Below are 17660 nucleotides of genomic sequence, written 5' to 3'. Positions count from 1 at the left end.
TTCTCATCTACCTCGCCCTGTCTCTCTGTTGTGCTTTCATACTTTATATTCTCCCCACGGCCTCATCTTACTCTCCTCTTTCTTTTCCAAATGCCTTTCTCGCCTCCTGTGTGTTTTTTTGTGCTCTTCGGCATTTTTCCTATCCTATAATTTTCTTCTTTTCTCAATCGTTCTTGAATCTCTTCCTGTCCTCAATGCATTTCCCTTAAACGCCGCTCCCTCTCTATGCCTCTCTTTCTCTCTCTGCATCCCTCTCCCTCTCCTCTCACCCACACCTCTCTCCCACTCGTTCTCTCTCTGCCTACTTCCCTCACCGCTCGCTTTCCATCTGCCTACCTTTCCCTCCGCCCCATCCCTTCCTCTCGCGCTCCTCTGCCCTTCTTCCCTTCTCCCCCATCTCTTAATTCTGTCTCTTCAGGAATCGCCTCGTTCCAGTGCTTGCAAGGACTGGGTGCTTGGAACCCCAGGGGCCCGGACTTGAGTAACTGCACCTCCCCTTGGGTTAACCAAGTGGCTCAGAAGGTAAGGTGGTCTTTGAGCTCATGTAGGAACTGCCTCTTACGTTCTGGAAATTCCGGGAGACCACTTAAGAATGGTTTTCCAGCTGTGATAAGAAACACATTTTTGTTTATTCAAGGTAAGGCTTAAATTATGTTGAATGCAACAATAAAAGGGCAATGAACAACAATTCATTTGTTCCTTTTGTGCCATTTAAAGGATGAATTAACAATAGCACAAAAGCTACACAAATCGTCACAGTGGGAGAGAGAAGCTGAATTACAATAGAGAAAACCTGCAAATAAAAAACACATTTTAGAATCAAATATTATGCTTACATAGTTAAAGTACATTAGTCCTGCCAAAGGTTCATTCACAGTTTATTAGTGCAGTTCAAAAACAGCACGTGATATGTCCTCTTTTTAGGTCTAGCTTGGCAGATCAGCTGTCTTCTACCTGTTGTTAACAATTCTTTAAAATATTCCTAGAGTGGACCTTGGCGCTGCCCCACAGGGATGTACCTTCTCACCCAATGCACTTGGCTTTTGGGGTATCATTCCACCTCCTGTGCAGTTCTTGCACTGGAATGCAGGATGGACTATTTTACATCACAAAAGTACACTTACTTTTCATACACTAAATTATTTTTTGCATACAGAAAGACATTCGGGTTTTTTTGGGGGGTTTTTTTGCAGGCGGCTTTTAACAATATTTTACTCAGGACTCATATTGTAAATTGTAAGCCAGAACTATTACTTTACCGGTGCTTGACCTCCTGAGAAGCCCAGGGTTGCATCACTGCCCCTCTTAACACCACAATACTAAGGAGAAAGCCGGCACAGAAAGGTAGTGGGAAACTGGCATCATACTTCCTCGACTGGAAAGAACCTACCAGGGGAGTACTGAAGGGTATGCGGATGGCGGACGGGCTCTCCGAGTCATCCGGAAAACCGAGTCGGATTCCTTTCTGACCACGCCCATCGAAATGGCTCGGTCGGAAAGGAATCGGCACGAGCAGGTCCGATGCAGTTTTGATAACTCATCCACCAAACTCTGATACAAGTCCTTAGTTATAATATTTCTTTCAAACACTTGAAAACTAACAACAATTGACTAAAAGTAAATTCTAATGAAAAGGGACCACATTTTTAAGCATAATAGGAAGCTGTGTAGCTGAGCTCAGCTATCAGCCAAGATTGAAATATTGACGATGCTACACATTTTTCTCCACTTTACATGCCTGGAGTACATAACATTACACCCCAGTGCTTCGAAAAAGCATCTGCGCGGAATCCCAGGGGGCCGCTGCTTAATCTATTCGATAACCACGTTTAGGGTATTTACGGGCCTAGACATTTTATAAGGATTTGAAATGTCAATAAGACATTAATGAAGGAAGGCCAGCCGGTACAGAGCCAATGCATAAAATCTAAAAGCAACTATAAAAGTAGCTTTTCCGTTTCTAGGCACTTTTTTAAAACACAAGAAATTAAGAGGCTTATTTACAAGCCCCTTGCGCCGCCTTGACGTCACTTTTTCCCATGGGAAAAGTGACACAATGGTGGTGCAAGGGGCTTGTAAATAAGCCCCTAAGTATTCGGTTAGAGTTTTAGAATTTCTTTGTAAATGCAAATTTGAGAATTACTCTCACTTCACCAGTAACAGGCAAACTATGACAAAATAGCCTATCCAGTCGCCCTGGTGACGGCCCTCTGCCCACCTTTAAACTGAGCTGCAGAAATAAGCACCAGTCTGTGATATTAATCTGTTATGATGTGAGCAGTAAAGTCTTTTGTGCTTCAAAAGTCATTCATGGTGGAGAGCAGTTAGGATGGTAGAGCTACCCAACTTTGTGATTTCCAAAATTGCCTTAAGAGAGGGGCGGTTCTCTACAGGAATCTGTGCCAATGACTCCTACAAGGTTTTAGAGGAGAAAGGCTACAAAAGAGATCCATCTGCTACTTGGCACATTGTTTGCAACATTTTAGAGTTTAAAAAAATCAGTGAAATTCAAAGAAAAGTATTGACTGGGGAATTACATTTCATGTGTGCTGTGCAAAAATAAAATGATGCCTTTACAAGGTAACAAGAGCTTAATAAAAACATCAGTTTATGTAAGGATAAGGATAAGGATAGAAACTATACACAAGTGAAATAAGTGAAATAATCGCCACAGTTAAAAATATTGATTTATTTGAAAGTGTGAGTGTGCTAATCACCCTGACTTCTAAATAAGCATTTTTAAGCGTGAGTTATGTGACTCCAGAAAGCGAGAGTATCATAATTATTTATAGAATAATAAAGTAAAGTGCACTACATAACTGATGTTTGTGTTTCAATGCCTATATTTCTAAATGAAAAGATGTATTTTAAGATGCGCTGAACTAAAATTCCACCAGTGAATTTGTACGAACAGCACAGTCGTTTCCCTTCAGAAAGTTACAAAGTTTGTGATCCTTGGAGATGTTCCTCTGCGAACCAAGGGGCATATTATCAAGACAATTATCGCCGCTTTAGCGGCCGTTTTCGGTCGAAAAGCGGCGATAATTCTATCGCAGTATTAACAAGGACGCACTAACAGGCTTTAGCGTGTGTTTCTTTGTGTTAGCACCCGTTTCACTAACGCCTTGCATCTAATCGCTAATGAGATGCAAAGTAGGCGTTCCTCACATTCACTGCATGGGAAAACATCGCTAACGCAGCTTCGAGCTATTTACAACGATGCCCCATACCCGCGTAGCGACAATGAAAATTGTGCTGAGACCCCATTAACGCTGGATTCTAACTTAGCTATATTACCCTATGGGAGGTGGATTGTCAGGCTAAGTCCACCATGGCTTATCATCAAGGAATTCCCTATCGCTGAAATTTTATCGCTGGATTACCAGCGATATTCCAGCATTTTGCTGCTTTTTCTGGAATTTTTATTGCCTTGGAGATAGCCGTTGATTATAATGCGCTATCTCAGCGATAAAATCCAGCGATAGCCGGCGATAACTAAATTCGCACTAAGCACGCTTAGCGATATTTATCGATGGTAGTTGATAATATGCCCCCAAGAGTCTTGAACAGAATCGTTTTGTGGGACTATTTTCCTACAAACGCTGCTTAGCAGTAGGGAGAAGGTACAGGGGTGGAAGGAGAGCAGTGGGGAGTAGAGGTGGGGATGGATGGTCATGGGAAGAGACAAGGGTCTGACACAGTTTGAAAGAAACTAGGGCAGGGTATAAAGAATTCATAGGACGCAAGAGACTGCCAACTCCACTATTTCCTATCATTTTCTAATTTGGACAGATCTTTCCAGGAAGAAATGTTGGTTCATGTGTTTTAGGCTTAGTTTGGAAACCTGGAAAAAGTTATTAGCATCCCAAAAAGTTCTTGTTTATTGTAACAGGTGACCGCAGAGTTGTGAAAGGGGAGGTGACACCACAGTTAGTCTAACAGAATTGTTTCTTTCCAAAATGACTTGGACTCCCAGTGCCAGCATCAGGTCTGAGATGTGTCGCTCCAAGACACCAATCTTGACTTTTGTCGTGTCTTTCCCGGTGCAGATCAAAAGTGGGGAGAATGCTGCCAACATTGCCAGTGAGCTGGCACGCCACACCCGGGGGCCCATCTACGCTGGAGATGTCAGCTCCTCTGTGAAGTTGATGGAGCAACTTTTGGACATCCTGGATTCACAACTGCAGACACTTCGGCCAACAGAGAGGGAGTCCGCCGGCAAGAACTACAATAAGGTATCTGTGATGGGTTCTTCTTGTTCACTGGCAGGGCCACCTCATGATGGCATGTTCTGTGGAGTTTTCTGATCGTTGGCAGAGCCCTGGTGGTTGCTCCACACTCCGCACTACTGACAGGGCTATGGCATACTGACTCTTGCTACTGGTTGTGCCATAGTATGCATGTTTCCATCATGGAGTCGTCCAACGTAATACTTGTTTCTATCACACTCTGACTTATCACTTGCTTATAACGTTGTTTCTCTCTCAAAGAAAATTGCATGTGTTTTGTATACATTATAAGGGGATAGACCGGATCTTAGCTATTCTGTGACTACGTTCTGATGGCATGGGTACCCACTGCAGGGACTATGTGAATGCCTTGTTTGGAGCCCCCCCCCCCCTCAATAGGCAAAGGATAAGTAGGATATAGGCTGACTCCGCTCACTCTGTCGGCGGAAAAATCTGGACCATTACATGACCAAGCATGCACTTTTTCATGGACATTCTCCAAAGGCACACAAGTGTATCTTTTCTACAGTAGAACATACAATTTCCTTTCTACTGGTGGCCATAACTTTAGTAAGTTCTTAGTTAGGACGTTGGCGAGGACAGCAATTGACCTGGCATCAATTTTCCCCAAAAGTAATCAAGGCATTGGTCCTACAACTCCCGCTGAGAAACAAATGAGTTCCCTGAGAAGTAAAGGAACCTCTCTCTCAGTAGAACTGTGGTAGTCGTGGTGATGAGGTACTAATATGGGCGGCCAGAGTACATATCCACCATTCTTAGAATTTAAAAGAATTAGTAATGAGATGGTTATGATGAAGTATGGATGTCTGTGGCACTGTAGAGTACAGAAATTACCAAATAGATATGCATCTAGTGTTAACAATTCCTCTGTCTCTTGCAGTATCCCTGAAGATAAATTATAAACTCTTACCTACACACTCATTTCCTCGGTTTCAAGTCTCTTAGACTTCAAATCTAATTATTATCAAGTTCTCACTATAATCATTAATATGAAAGGTTAATTGCTCAGTAGTTTCTTTGTGTGTAAAGTAGTCAGTCTCAAGACTCCTAGACATGCAGATCTCCCCAACTTCATGCCCACTTGCTATGGTGAAGTCTTGAACACCTATACAGTCTGATGCCCCGTATCGAGGTGCATTTGCTGCCCCGTTGCCATTGGATTGCTTGTGTTCCCATCTAGTGGGGATCTGGCCCGGCAGTTCAGGTCGTTCCTTCTAGAGTGATTTAGTGGGCAAAATAAAATGAACAGGAATGTCAGTGGCTCAGATTATTTCAAAGATTCCATACATTATCTTTTTGTTTTTCTGAGTAACAACACCTTAAGTGTGACTGGTATGCACAGACGTGAGGCCCATGATCATTGTGCCATGGGAATAAAGCTATATCTCACCGATAAGGCCTAATAACGCCAAACCCGGACTGGTGTGGGCTGTATTTCCATTTGCAGGGGCCTGGACTGGTAGGCATTTTATGCTGACCTGTTCTTATTTTAGAAGGACCAGGGCTGGTTTGCATGTGGCCAGTCTCTCTTTAGTGTGGCATAGTGGCCAAAAAATGGACGGAAGTGGATCCCGGAGTAATTGCCAATGACTGACATGAATTCGAGCATTCAACCCATCACCTTTTTGTTTTCCCCCTTGTCATTGGAGACATCCTAGAACCATTCGGAAAGAATGTTGCAGCTTCTGTGAGGTCCACAGCAGGTCAGTCCCTTGCCATATCCAGGCAGAAAACATCAGACCACCTCAAGGAACATCTCTGTGTGAAACGTATCTGTATCTTGGGTTATTAAGAGGATGAGGAAGAATGTCTTAAACTTGTTTCTTTTCTTTTTACCAACTGGAATCTCAGATGCACAAAAGAGAGAAGACATGCAAAGACTACGTCAAGGTGAGTTTGTAGACATGGCTTGCATGATGGCGCATGATGGAATAGATTAATTCTGGTGAAAGAAGGGAAAGAAGCTGCAAGATACAGGGCTTCACTCATCAGATATGGCTCTGGAGGAACCAATGGGAGGTAAGAAATGGGATGGAGGAAATACTAAGAGAACTCAGCTGAAGAGAGTGGGTGAACTTCAGAGGTGACATAAGAATTGGAATGTATTGTCTCAGCTGAGTTCTGGTACCTTAATCACAGGAGCAGCTTCCAATCAAGATTGAGGTGCACTGGAAGTGCAATGAGCGGATTCACGTACCATAATCAGAGGAGGTGCTGAAGATGATGCTTGTGGTACATTGGGATTGCTACATGTGGTTTTCATTCTATAATCAAAGGAAATGTTGTAGGTCAGGTCTGAGATGTGTTGGCCATATGCTGAGGTTGTTATCTCATTGGACGGTGTAAATTATGACTGAGGAGCATTAGGAAGGCTCACTGTTGGTCAGGGTTTGGTAGAAGAGGCTTGAGGTACCTTGGCCAAGCGAGGTCTGGGTCTGGTAATGTAATCACAGGTCAGTATTGTGGTTTGCTTCACAACACTCTGGGGCAGATTTACAAGCCCCTTGCGCCTCTTTACGCCGCAGTTGCATCACTTTTTTGACTCAACGGCGGCGCAAACAATGCGCCCTATTTACAACGTGATGCATCTAGGGAGATCCGTCACGTTGTAAAGCCCTGCGTCACATTATACCTGCATCAGGTATAATATTTGCTGGGGGGGGTTCCTACGCAGGAAAGCCTCGTAAAAGTGACGCAGTGATATCTACAAGATTTCACTGTGTCGCATTTAGGACGCCACTGTGTCGAAACCTTACACCTGCTTGAAGCAGGCGTACGGAGTGACGCAGTGTAGTGGAAATAGGCCACAAAATGCATTGCTGGAGTTGAGTTGTGCTTGCGACACGACTCCAGGAAGGCGTGACTTTTGCCCCAACAGATGCGTCAGAATATCTGACGCATCTGTCAATCCTTCCGCCATGGTGCGCCGTATTCTAAATACAAAAACAACAGTTGATGGGCAGAATGCAGAACAATGTCATACATTCACCCCAGTACAGAGATCTGGGCCTAAATCCATCGTTTTTTTGCTCACCATGCCTTTCCAGTTTGAACCCAGCCATATGCAAATCAGTCTTGACCCTGTGCCTCATGGAAACAGTCCCCTCGTGAAAAGTTACTTTCTTTTCAGTCAGTTTGTGACTTTCCAGTCTAATCAGATGCCCAATACAAGCCCCATGAGGGAGCCATTCCTTGGCCACTGCATGACTCATGGAGGTCACTCAAATCTACTCCGTTCTTCCTCAGTGATCGATTGGAGATTCACATTCACAAGGCAGTAGGGCTTCTTCACGTCTTATGCCTTAGATCTACTCATGCAAGTGGACCCTATATACCGATTAAAGGTGTGTGCAGGTACTTAGGATGTGATTTTAAGTATGGCGGTCTTTGCTCTGCCCGTCAGGGTGTGAAGGACATTGTCTGCATGGACAGATGACCACTATATTTAGAAATCACTGCAGGCCCAGCAGTGATCCTTGTACCCTGGGAGGAACCACCAACATGGCAGTTTCTCAAATTGATGGCCACGATTTTTGATTATCAAAAACAAACTCCCCCATTGGGTCTTTGTTCTTGAAAAACAAATTACAAATGAGCTCCACACCCAGGGAGTTTTTTCCTCAGGTGTGGGGGTCATTATTTTTATTTTTCTGTTCATCACTGCCAGGTGTTCCTTGGCGGTGCTAGCTATCAGAGTCAGCTTTGCATCAACAGAGTCTACACGAGCTCCGTTGATGGAAAGCTGGCAGTCTGTCCAACTCTAAATAAGTCAGGTGGACCGAAGTTTTGGCAGATGCAGCACTCTGTTCGCCATAGTCTGAATCAGTCCCTAAGTCTGTGAGATATTTTAGACTTGTTTTTAAATATGTGAAGTTCATGAACTTAATGAAGCTTAAAATAGAAAGGAGGGACCTTCAGTCACCCATCGCCACAGCAGAGGTCCATTCCTGGTCATTCTTGGAAAGTGAAACTGCTGCAGGCCACGATCATTCTCACAACAAGCCACATTCCCACAGCAAATTCTACACACCTGTCTCCTCCTCCCTGCCTAGCCGTCATCCTATCCTCTGCCTGGCTTCGGGGCCTGTGCCTACACTCACACTCAGGAAAAAATCCTGATTCTGCCCTTATCTCGTTCCTAGGCCTCCTGTCCAGGGTACCCAATCCACAGGATTTCAGAGAACAGGAAATACTGATATTGACAATTTTCTGTTGCCGGCTGACCTGCACACGGCACATATTAGAGCAGCATTCATCATTACGACTTTTTCTTGTCACCTTTCACTATGCATGGGCGAGTCAAGTGAAGTTGGAAATTATATATTTTCATGAAGCTAAGCAGTTCCAGGTTTCTCATGTCTATGTATGTAAAGTCAATATTTCACCTGCCCCTAGTCAGAATCATAGTGATGTGACGCTACTGGTATTTAGACAGAATGTCAGAAACAGAAATCTCGTGGACTAAAATATCATGTCAAGAATATCGAGGGCACAAATATTGTGAAGGTAAGTTTCTATACGTAAGTAAAGTTTTGCTTTATATAACTCCACATATATGTACCTTGCTGATTTATATATCTTCCAAGCATGTAGATGCGAAGGCAAGAATAGTTCTTACCTATTTGCAGTTACCTTTTCGATAGTTTGGTCCTCAATGTTTTTGGCATGATATTATGTCTACATGATATTTCTGTTTCCGATATTCTGTCAGTGATCCATGCAACTTCTGCCTTGAAGACAGCTTTACAATTACAATAACTAAAATACAAAAAATGGAGTGATTGGAACACCTTGGACGAGCTGTACAGAAATCCTAGTCCATACAATTACTGTAGATGTTGCCGATACGCCCTGGATTTAGGTTCATAGGCAGATTTGGAAGGATAAAGGGACAAGTGGCAGGCAAACCTGGACTGATGTTCTTGTGCTCCCCGGCAGGCGGTGGTGGAGACCGTGGACAACTTACTGCGGCCTGAGGCCCTTGAGTCATGGAAAGACATGAATGCGACGGAACAGGTGCACACCGCCACTATGCTGCTGGACATTGTGGAGGAGGGCGCCTTCCTGCTGGCCGACAACGTGAAGGAGCCAGCACGGTTCATCACGGCCAAGACCAATGTGGGTGAGTACCGCCGATAACAGGGATCTGACCCCAGACACAGGAGGGCAAAGGACCGCCACTGCAAAGGATGAGTCAGATCTGCAGTATGGGAATATAGAGGATCAGGGAACTTAAGTAGGGGGCTATAGGACAGATCCTGCCCAAGTAGGAAGGAAGGAGGGCAGTAGAGAGAATCCCATGCTGTCCCTGACTGAGGGGCAGAGCTGAGACACTGAACAGGAACAGAAAGTCCTATCTACAGCAGGGAAGCTATATTGGGGGACAGCTGACAGGAGAGAAGGAACCTACCTATCCAATCTCTAACTCTCCTCCCTCAATTCTCTTACTCTCTATTCTCTCACTCAAATTGTGTACTCTTTCGCCTCCCTGTTCAGTTGTGTTGTCAATCTCTTAAGGAGCTGGAGGATTAGGAGGAGGGCTCAAGAACCTCAGCGGGGGCGGAGGGTGAAGTCCAGAGAATGGAAGGACCCTTGAGAGGGTGTGGGGCGGGGAAGTGAGATGGCTCTGGGGCACCTGAGTGGTGATGGGGGAGACGACTGCACCCATGTTCTGCAGGAATTGGTGGTGATGTTGAGGACACTTACACTTGGACGGCAATCCCATAGGCCCTTCACACCAAGGATCCCATGTTGCTGACAATAGTAATGCTTTCTCCTCTCTGATCTACCTCCACTTCTCCCTCATCTGTGTAGCATCTCTTATTCATCCTCTTCTCTGCCTAATCTTTTCTCTCCCTCCTTTCTGCCCAGTCTCTTACTCCTCTCTGCCCAGTCTCTTACTCCTCTCTGCCCAGTCTCTTCCTCCTCTCTGCCCAGTCCCTTCCTCCTCTCTGGTCTGTCTCTTCCTCAGTTGTGTCCATTCTCCTCATCTCCCTTCTTTCAGCCAGGAGTCTCCCTCTTTTCTGCAAAATCTCTTATTACTACTCATCCAAGCTCTTACTCTCCTCCCTCCATTCTTTTACTCTCTAGTCTCTCACTCAAAACTCTTACCCTCTCTATTTTCTTTCCAGTTGTGTTGTCTTCTTTGTTAACCTCTTAGTCCCCTCACTTCATTCTCTTGCTCTCTATTCTCTCACTCCTCTCAATTCTTTCTCACTCCTCTCTGTCCACTTCTGTTGTCTTCTTTATCACTTTCTTTCTCTCCTTCTCTGTTGAATCAAGCACTCATCACTGTCTCGCCTCTTACTCTTCCTCCGTTCAAACTATCTTTCCTCTATGTCCAAGCTCCTAAGTACCCTCTTTTATGTAATTTATCTTATGTCCTTTCCTCTCTTCCCCATCTTGAAATCTGGATCATTACTGTGCATTCTCCTACTCTTACTTCTCTGTAAAATCTCTGCCTTCTCTCTTTCCATGCCTTATACTATAGTGACCCCCGGACACCATTATCCATGTAAAAGCTCTCACTCCTTTCTGCCAGTGTCTCACCCTCTCTGCCCTATAGTTTACTCTCCCCTCTTTATCACATCACGTATTCCCCTGGAAGACCAATCTCTTATTCCCCCTCCTGTCTGCCCCTTCTCTTATTCTACATTCTCTCTAGGCCATCTCATGCTCTATCTCCACACCCTCTCTCTTATTTTCCCTTCCCTCTAACTGTTCTCTCCCTCATTTCTGTCCTGTCTCTTACTCTGCCTTTCTTTTCATACCCCTTATTCCCTATCTTCTCTGCACCATTTCTTACTCTAGCCTTGTCCCCATCTTTTACTATCCCTCATCTTTGTAAAATCGTATTCTCCCTCCTCTCTGTCCCTCTGCTCATGCTTGATCTCCTCTGGTCCATTTTATAATCTCTCTCCTTGCTCTGTTTCTTAGACTCCCTCCCCTCAGTCCCACCCCTTAGTTTTTTTCTCCTTTTACCCCATTTCTCACTTCTCCTCCAATTAACCTGTTTTCTCCCATCTGCAGTGTCTCCTATCCTCCGTTCCCTATATCCTCTTCTCCCTTCACTCTGTCGAATCTGTTTTCAAACTCCTCTCTGTCCCATCTCTCATACAAGTGCTAAACTTGTAAAAGAATACGTGCTGACGCCCAAAGGTTTGCTCTGAAACCCATGGACGGTTATGTTGGAGTTGCCAAATCCAAGGCTAAATTGATTCCATCTAATGCCTCTTTCTTCCACCACCTGGCAATCCCTGCAACTTTAGCTCACTCTTGCTGGTTCTTTTTCATCCCTGCTTTCTCACTTGCCACTACTTTTCCACCTTTCTCTTCGCCCACTTCCCCCTTTTGTTACTTTTTCTCTGTTGCTCTAGGTCAAAACTCTGATGAGAGCAATAAGTGCCACTCCCAAAAAATGGCTGCTGATATGCCCCAGTGCAAAATAGTGTCTCAAATAAAGCTCTTGTTCATCTTTTGCTGTCTCATCCCCATGTTTCTTACTCTCCCTCCTTCTTCCTTAGTACTTGAGGTGACACTTCTGAACACTGAGGAGCAGGTGCATGAGCTAGTCTTCCCGCAGGAGAACCTGAGTGAAAGCTCCATACAGCTGTCAGCCAACACCATCAAACAGAACAGCCGCAATGGTGAGTGCAGGTGCCAACAACTCAGTCGACGCCCAAGTGCGGGACTAAGCCGCAGAGCTGAGGGAACATTACCAGGGAGCGTCTGAGTCATCATTGGCAACAGCTTCCCATGCATAGTGATGCACGCGCCCCCTTCCTCTAAGGTGTGCAAATACCGCAGTATGCTATGGTGCGGGGGATGGCGGTAAGTGGATGAGACATGCTCTCTGCCTGCGAGATGCGCAGAAACACTGCATTAGATGCTGTCGCGGGAAATGCTTTGCAAATTTGAGAGTGTGAGAGAAGTTCCCTGCCTCTGAGGTGTGCAAACTCACTGCATTAGACTCTGGTGCATGGATGGATTGTAAGTGAATGAGGGAAGCTCCCTGCGTATGAGGGGCGCAGAAACACTGGGTTAGACTCTGGTGCTGATTTGTTCCCCATGCCACTGAGAGGGGCACTAGGCTCCAGAGATAACATCATACTCTTTTTTTCAGTTTCACTTTTCAGCCTGTGTACTTATTCCTCTTACATAATGTGGTATATTACTGATAGCACAGCCTAGGGGTTCCCATCATTCTTTGGTGTTATCTGTCACAAAAAAACATTTCTTTGGATAATGCTCATGGCCCCAATTTCCCCTCACAGGTGTGGTCAAGGTGGTCTTCATCCTCTACAACAACCTGGGTTACTTCCTGTCTACAGAGAATGCAACGGTGAAGATCACCGGGGACTACAGCTCCGCCACCCCATCCCTGGTGGTCAACTCCCAGGTGATCGCTGCCTCCATCAACAAGGAGTCCAGCCGTGTCTTCCTCATGGACCCCGTCATCTTCACCCTACCTCACCTGGAGGTATGTGCACCCAAGTCTTACCTGGGGACAGAGTCAGAACTAGCCGAGGGGGTGGGCCTGTAGAGGACTCAGGTGAACTTCCGAGAGGTGGCTACCTCTGAATGGCTAGTAGGACTCAGATGAAACTCAGGTAGGGTTGCTTAATTGACATGGGACTGAACTAGGTCCAGCCCTACCAAGTTCTTTAATGGGCAGTCCCCCTGTGGGGTTTCCTGTTGTTTTAGCAGCACAGTGTCTTCGCTCCAGAGCTGTTTGGTCGGAGGAAGAGGGTTCTCTGGCTGCTGACCATCATGGGAAACAGTAACACACAGATTCACCTTTTCCCACAATGCACCGCAAACATATGTAAACATATTAGATGAAACATGCATCCCTCACCTCTTCTATAGAATTCACAACTCAGCAACAAAGAATGTTTGGCAACTCTCCCCCGGCTTAGCAGGTAAGGTTCACCCAGACCTTATACCACATACAAACTGTTTCCATCACATTATACTCCCGCCCCAACCCTCTGCCCCATAGAGGCAAACGTGTGTCTGGCGAGAAGATAGAATTCCGTCTTGAAAGCAACAGCAGTGAGAAGAGAGGCGAGGAGGAAGGTTGTTCGCCGTATGCTTTGATTCATTCTATCAAACTGGTTCCATTGGGGAGGAAGTAGAAACAAGGCAAGAGCTTAGAAGATGACATGATGTTTGATAAGAAGCAAGAGGAGAAGTTGGGCAACAGGTTAGAGTTCGGTTCTGACATACCTATGCAAGACCCAACTCTCAATCTTCTATGCTTACTGCTGTGCGCCGGGGTGAGTTTTAAGGTTCACATACATCAGTAAACTTTAACCACATATTATTGCCCCGCTTTGAAAAGAGTTATGAGTGAGGGTGCAAATTTAAGCAAACCAGCATGGAAGTCAAGGGAAATACTTTTGATTCCTGGTTGACTGAAACTAGGAAATTGGGAGAATGTGTACTAGTCTATCAATGTTCTTGTTGCAGTAACAGCTTATATCCCGCCGGAGCCGAGGCTGTATTTGTTCTGTTGATCAGTTTCATAAAATTTTCTTTAATTTTATTAAATAAATGTATATTTAAATTTAATTAACTTTTTTTTTTACTTGCTCCTTTTTCTCAGCACAATCTCTCATTTCCCGGTAGATTAATTTAGGATAATGAACTCCTGCCACTTGTTACAAATTAATCTTAAACAAACTAACAATCTCCCAAAACAAAGGTTGTCTTCCATTGCTTTTTCGCTACTCCCTATTGCCTATAAAAAACTGTGAAAAAAATCTTTCTACCAGACATACTAGGAGATTGGCAATCACTTGAATACTTAGCCAGGAGGGGAGGGCACTCTGCAACCAAACCATGTCCATGTCTGTAGGCCTCAGCCCAAAAAAACGCCTTGTGACTCCAGCTGGACATGCGGCCCCCCTTGCTTTAGGGTTGGTGGCAAATGTTCTTGCAGGACCGTCCATTCTCTGCAGAACCATAGCAAGATATTTAAACTCTCTTCCCAAGAGGCGCAGAAAGTCAGATTTCTTCGGAATACTTTTGGTTTCTTTGATTTACCAACCAGCAACAGGAACACCTCATAGTCCCGTGAAGAACAAACATTGTTTTGACTAATTAAGAACACGCAGTACAATATTTTAGTCTGTTTGCTTGAAAGACATATCAAGCCAAGAACTGGAATTCTATCCCTTCGAGGAAGTTCTGGCAATGACTAACCTGCATAAAAATGAAGACTTTCATTCGATGGAACAAGCCAACCTGAAAGGAGAACATTTCTTTGTGTTGATTATTGTTTTAATCTGTCAATTTCTGGGAAATGCGCACTCGTGTGGCTCGCATGCATCTCCCAGATCCACAGCGGTATTCCTTGCCAGGTCACTCCACCTGCTTCCCAGACTCAGGATTCATGGCAGACATTCCCCCACATGCTGCACGCCTAAGATGACCCTTTCTTCCAATTATCTCAGCACCTTCGCGCAATGTTCTCTTGCCTACATGGTCAGTACATCTCATTCTCTGCTCACATCATTTATTTGAAGTCACCAGGATGGGGCTTGTTGTGAGCCAAGAATCTCTTGAGCCCAAAGGCAGCCAATCAGATTTTTTGTTGGCAAAAGTATTTTTAAGAAGGCCGCATAATCCCGCTTTCTTAAAGTCACCACCATAAGAAGGGCGGCTAAAGCCCTACATTTCCCAGAAGCTCCTGTTTGCTAGTGTAAGCCCTCTTGTCAAAGCCCGAGCAGATTTGCCCCCAGGTTTGCCCCTTTTATCCGCTTGCTTCTGTAACTACAACCAATTCATTCTGGCCGTGCATAGCACCAGGTGCCCCTACACATCATAGGGGCAGATTTACAAGCCCCTTGCGAAACTTTTGCGTTGCCGTTGCATCACTTTTGTAATGCAGCGGCGGCGTAAACAATGCAGCCAATTTACAACATGTCGCATCTAGGGCGATGCGCCACGTTGTAAAGCCCTGCGTCACATTATACCTGTGTCAGGTATAATGTATGTAGGGTGGGCATTCCCACGCAAAAAGCCATGTAGAACTGACTCAGTGAAATCTACAAGATTTCACTGCGTCCCTCTACGCCTTCACTGCGTCAAAATCCCTACCCCTTCTCAGACCAGGCGTAAGGAATGATGCAGGGCTTTTTTAATGGGACTCACCCATCTATTGTGGCGCATTGCTGGAGTTGGGTCACTTTCATGAGCAACTCCAGCAATGCGTCACTTTTGCGGCAACAGATGCGTCAGAATTTCTGACGCATCAGTTAATCCTTGCGCCATGGAGCACTGTATTGTAAATACAACGCATCCATAGTGGCGCAAGGACATTCGGCATGGATGCAAGGAAACTGACGTATCTATGCAGATGCGTCAGTTCCTTGTAAATCTGCCCCTTCATGTCTTCCCCATTCTCAGTAGCCAAAACGAAAGAGGGTGTAACTTAAGAATCAAAGTTACAAAAAACGTGTTCACTGTGATTGAGACTAATACTGCGAAGCAAGATGGACGTGCATTTACACGATTTGACACTGAAAACCAGAGAGCTGCACATTACCAAAAGTGCTGTATTTTGATTGGCTCTTAGCTGGTTGTATCTACGCAGGAGATTTATAGATAGTAGTTGAGACAAGCCTCATTACAGCGCAACCTACACATAACTACACCTTCTTTCCATAACAGTATCCTGTGAACATCACAGAGTTCTTATTTTTAAAAAAACTAGAATATTAACCAAGCACACACAATGCATCTGTACTGGGTGACATGCTGCAGGAAAAGACAGCTGTGGAGTCATTCAGTTTCCTGTGCATCAGGCTAAATATGTGCTTGAAAATATCCCCATCTCTGCTGCTGCAACTTCCTAAGAAGAAATGAGTCTGAAAAAGTTCCTTTGATTGTGTTTTAAAATCACACATTTAAATTGTTCCAAGTCAGTGAATTCTGAATACTCCTTGACAGTTTTCACTCTATTTTAACGTACGACCCTCATTTTCAGCCTCATTTAAACTCACAATAAACATTGTTTGGTATGCAGTGCACATGTATTGCGGATAGATGCAACTACTGACAAAAGGAATTGGGAAAAACCTAAAAGAAAATGTAAATGTCCGAACAGCAACTCCTCTGGAGAGTTTTGCTACCCTTAGAAGCACAAATCTATCAGATTTGACATTTGCTTGGAAATAGTTTCGAGCATCTTTAAAAAAAGATCCACTCGCATCCATTTAAATCTTTAATGTCTACAGTAATAGTAGTATTTTAAAAACAGGAAGGTATTAAGCAACAGAGAAGCTGACTAGCCTGAGTAAACAGCTGTGCAATGGGGATGATGGACCCTATGAATCTATCTCTTTAACTATTTGGAGCCCCATTAAACAAATATTATGCTTTAAACTCATTTTTCCCCCTTGCATTTATTTCAAACACCCAATTTTATATCTGTATTCACATCTCCATGCTCACTTACTCATTTACTTGAGCTTGCTCCACAGGAGAGGATTTAATGTCAACAGCTCCTATCCCAGATAAAATGACCTTCAGGAGTGCTTCATGTTTGTCTTGAATGCTGAATGTTAGCGCTCTAGTTGTTCATTAGAGTTCTGGTGAAGCTGCAGTAGAACACTGAGGGTCAGCTGTCAGACAGCTGCTGGTAATGGGAATGTATGGTTCACTAAGCATGCCAAACCTTACTTCTATCTTGAATGAGTAAGAAATTTAGAATTTTACAAAAGTCGTGTCCTCATTTTAGTTATCTAAAGCACTGATAATACTTGCTATGTCAAAATAAAACCCATCATTTTATTCATTTACAGCAGTCCTGTCCGTAGGACATTTTTCAGTTCTACAGCTCTGATTCCAGTTACCTTGTGTTCTGGAGTGCCTCGCGTTTGTCCTAAATATAGAATGCTAGAGCTTTAGCACTATATTAGAACTATGTGGTGACACTGCGTTAGAACCCCAGGGAATCAACTGACAAACTGCTGCTGCTGTTGGAAGTACATGTTTTACTCAGCATGTCAGACTGGCTGAAGACCATATTTGCGAATTTATAGAAAATGTGTCCTCATTTTAGCTTCTGGAGCATCGTCCCTAATTTCTGTGAGGAAATGATTAACCCTCGGCAAAGCACTACGCTACACTCGCGTAGTTTGCGAAGTTTGCGCTACTTCGCACTACGCGAATTGAACGTAGCACATTGCAACCACTAGGGGTGGGCGGAATTTGTGAAATTCACTTTCGCAAATTATCGCGAAAATGTTAAAAATCTCCTCAAACACGCGGAAATATCGCGCAGATGCGGATGTTTTTTTCCCGCCCGTTCGCGGTATTTTCTGCGTGGTCGCGGCTCGCCAACTTACCCATGCGGTTGCTGGCGGGCGCGGCCATCTTGTTTTCACTTGTCTCGCGGTGCAT

General features: G+C 44.5%; 1 protein-coding gene across 2 annotated transcripts in view; it reads left to right on the top strand.

Moving 5' to 3' along the window:
* The window catches only part of ADGRL1 (adhesion G protein-coupled receptor L1), a 618953-nt gene that overhangs the window by 513310 nt on the left and 87983 nt on the right, over positions 1-17660 (top strand). For both annotated transcript variants that reach the window (XM_085654299.1, XM_085654300.1), the window contains exons 7-12: positions 419-522; positions 4050-4235; positions 6102-6140; positions 9189-9372; positions 11774-11896; positions 12524-12729. In XM_085654299.1, coding sequence (XP_085510425.1) covers positions 419-522; positions 4050-4235; positions 6102-6140; positions 9189-9372; positions 11774-11896; positions 12524-12729 — 842 coding nt within the window. The remainder of the gene's footprint in view (positions 1-418; positions 523-4049; positions 4236-6101; positions 6141-9188; positions 9373-11773; positions 11897-12523; positions 12730-17660) is intronic.

This window comes from Triturus cristatus, chromosome 4_1 (assembly GCF_964204655.1).
Source record: "Triturus cristatus chromosome 4_1, aTriCri1.1, whole genome shotgun sequence".
Taxonomy (NCBI): Eukaryota; Metazoa; Chordata; class Amphibia; order Caudata; family Salamandridae; genus Triturus; species Triturus cristatus.
The sequence above is the reverse complement of the archived record's forward strand: the minus strand, read 5'-3'. Positions and strand labels throughout refer to the sequence as shown.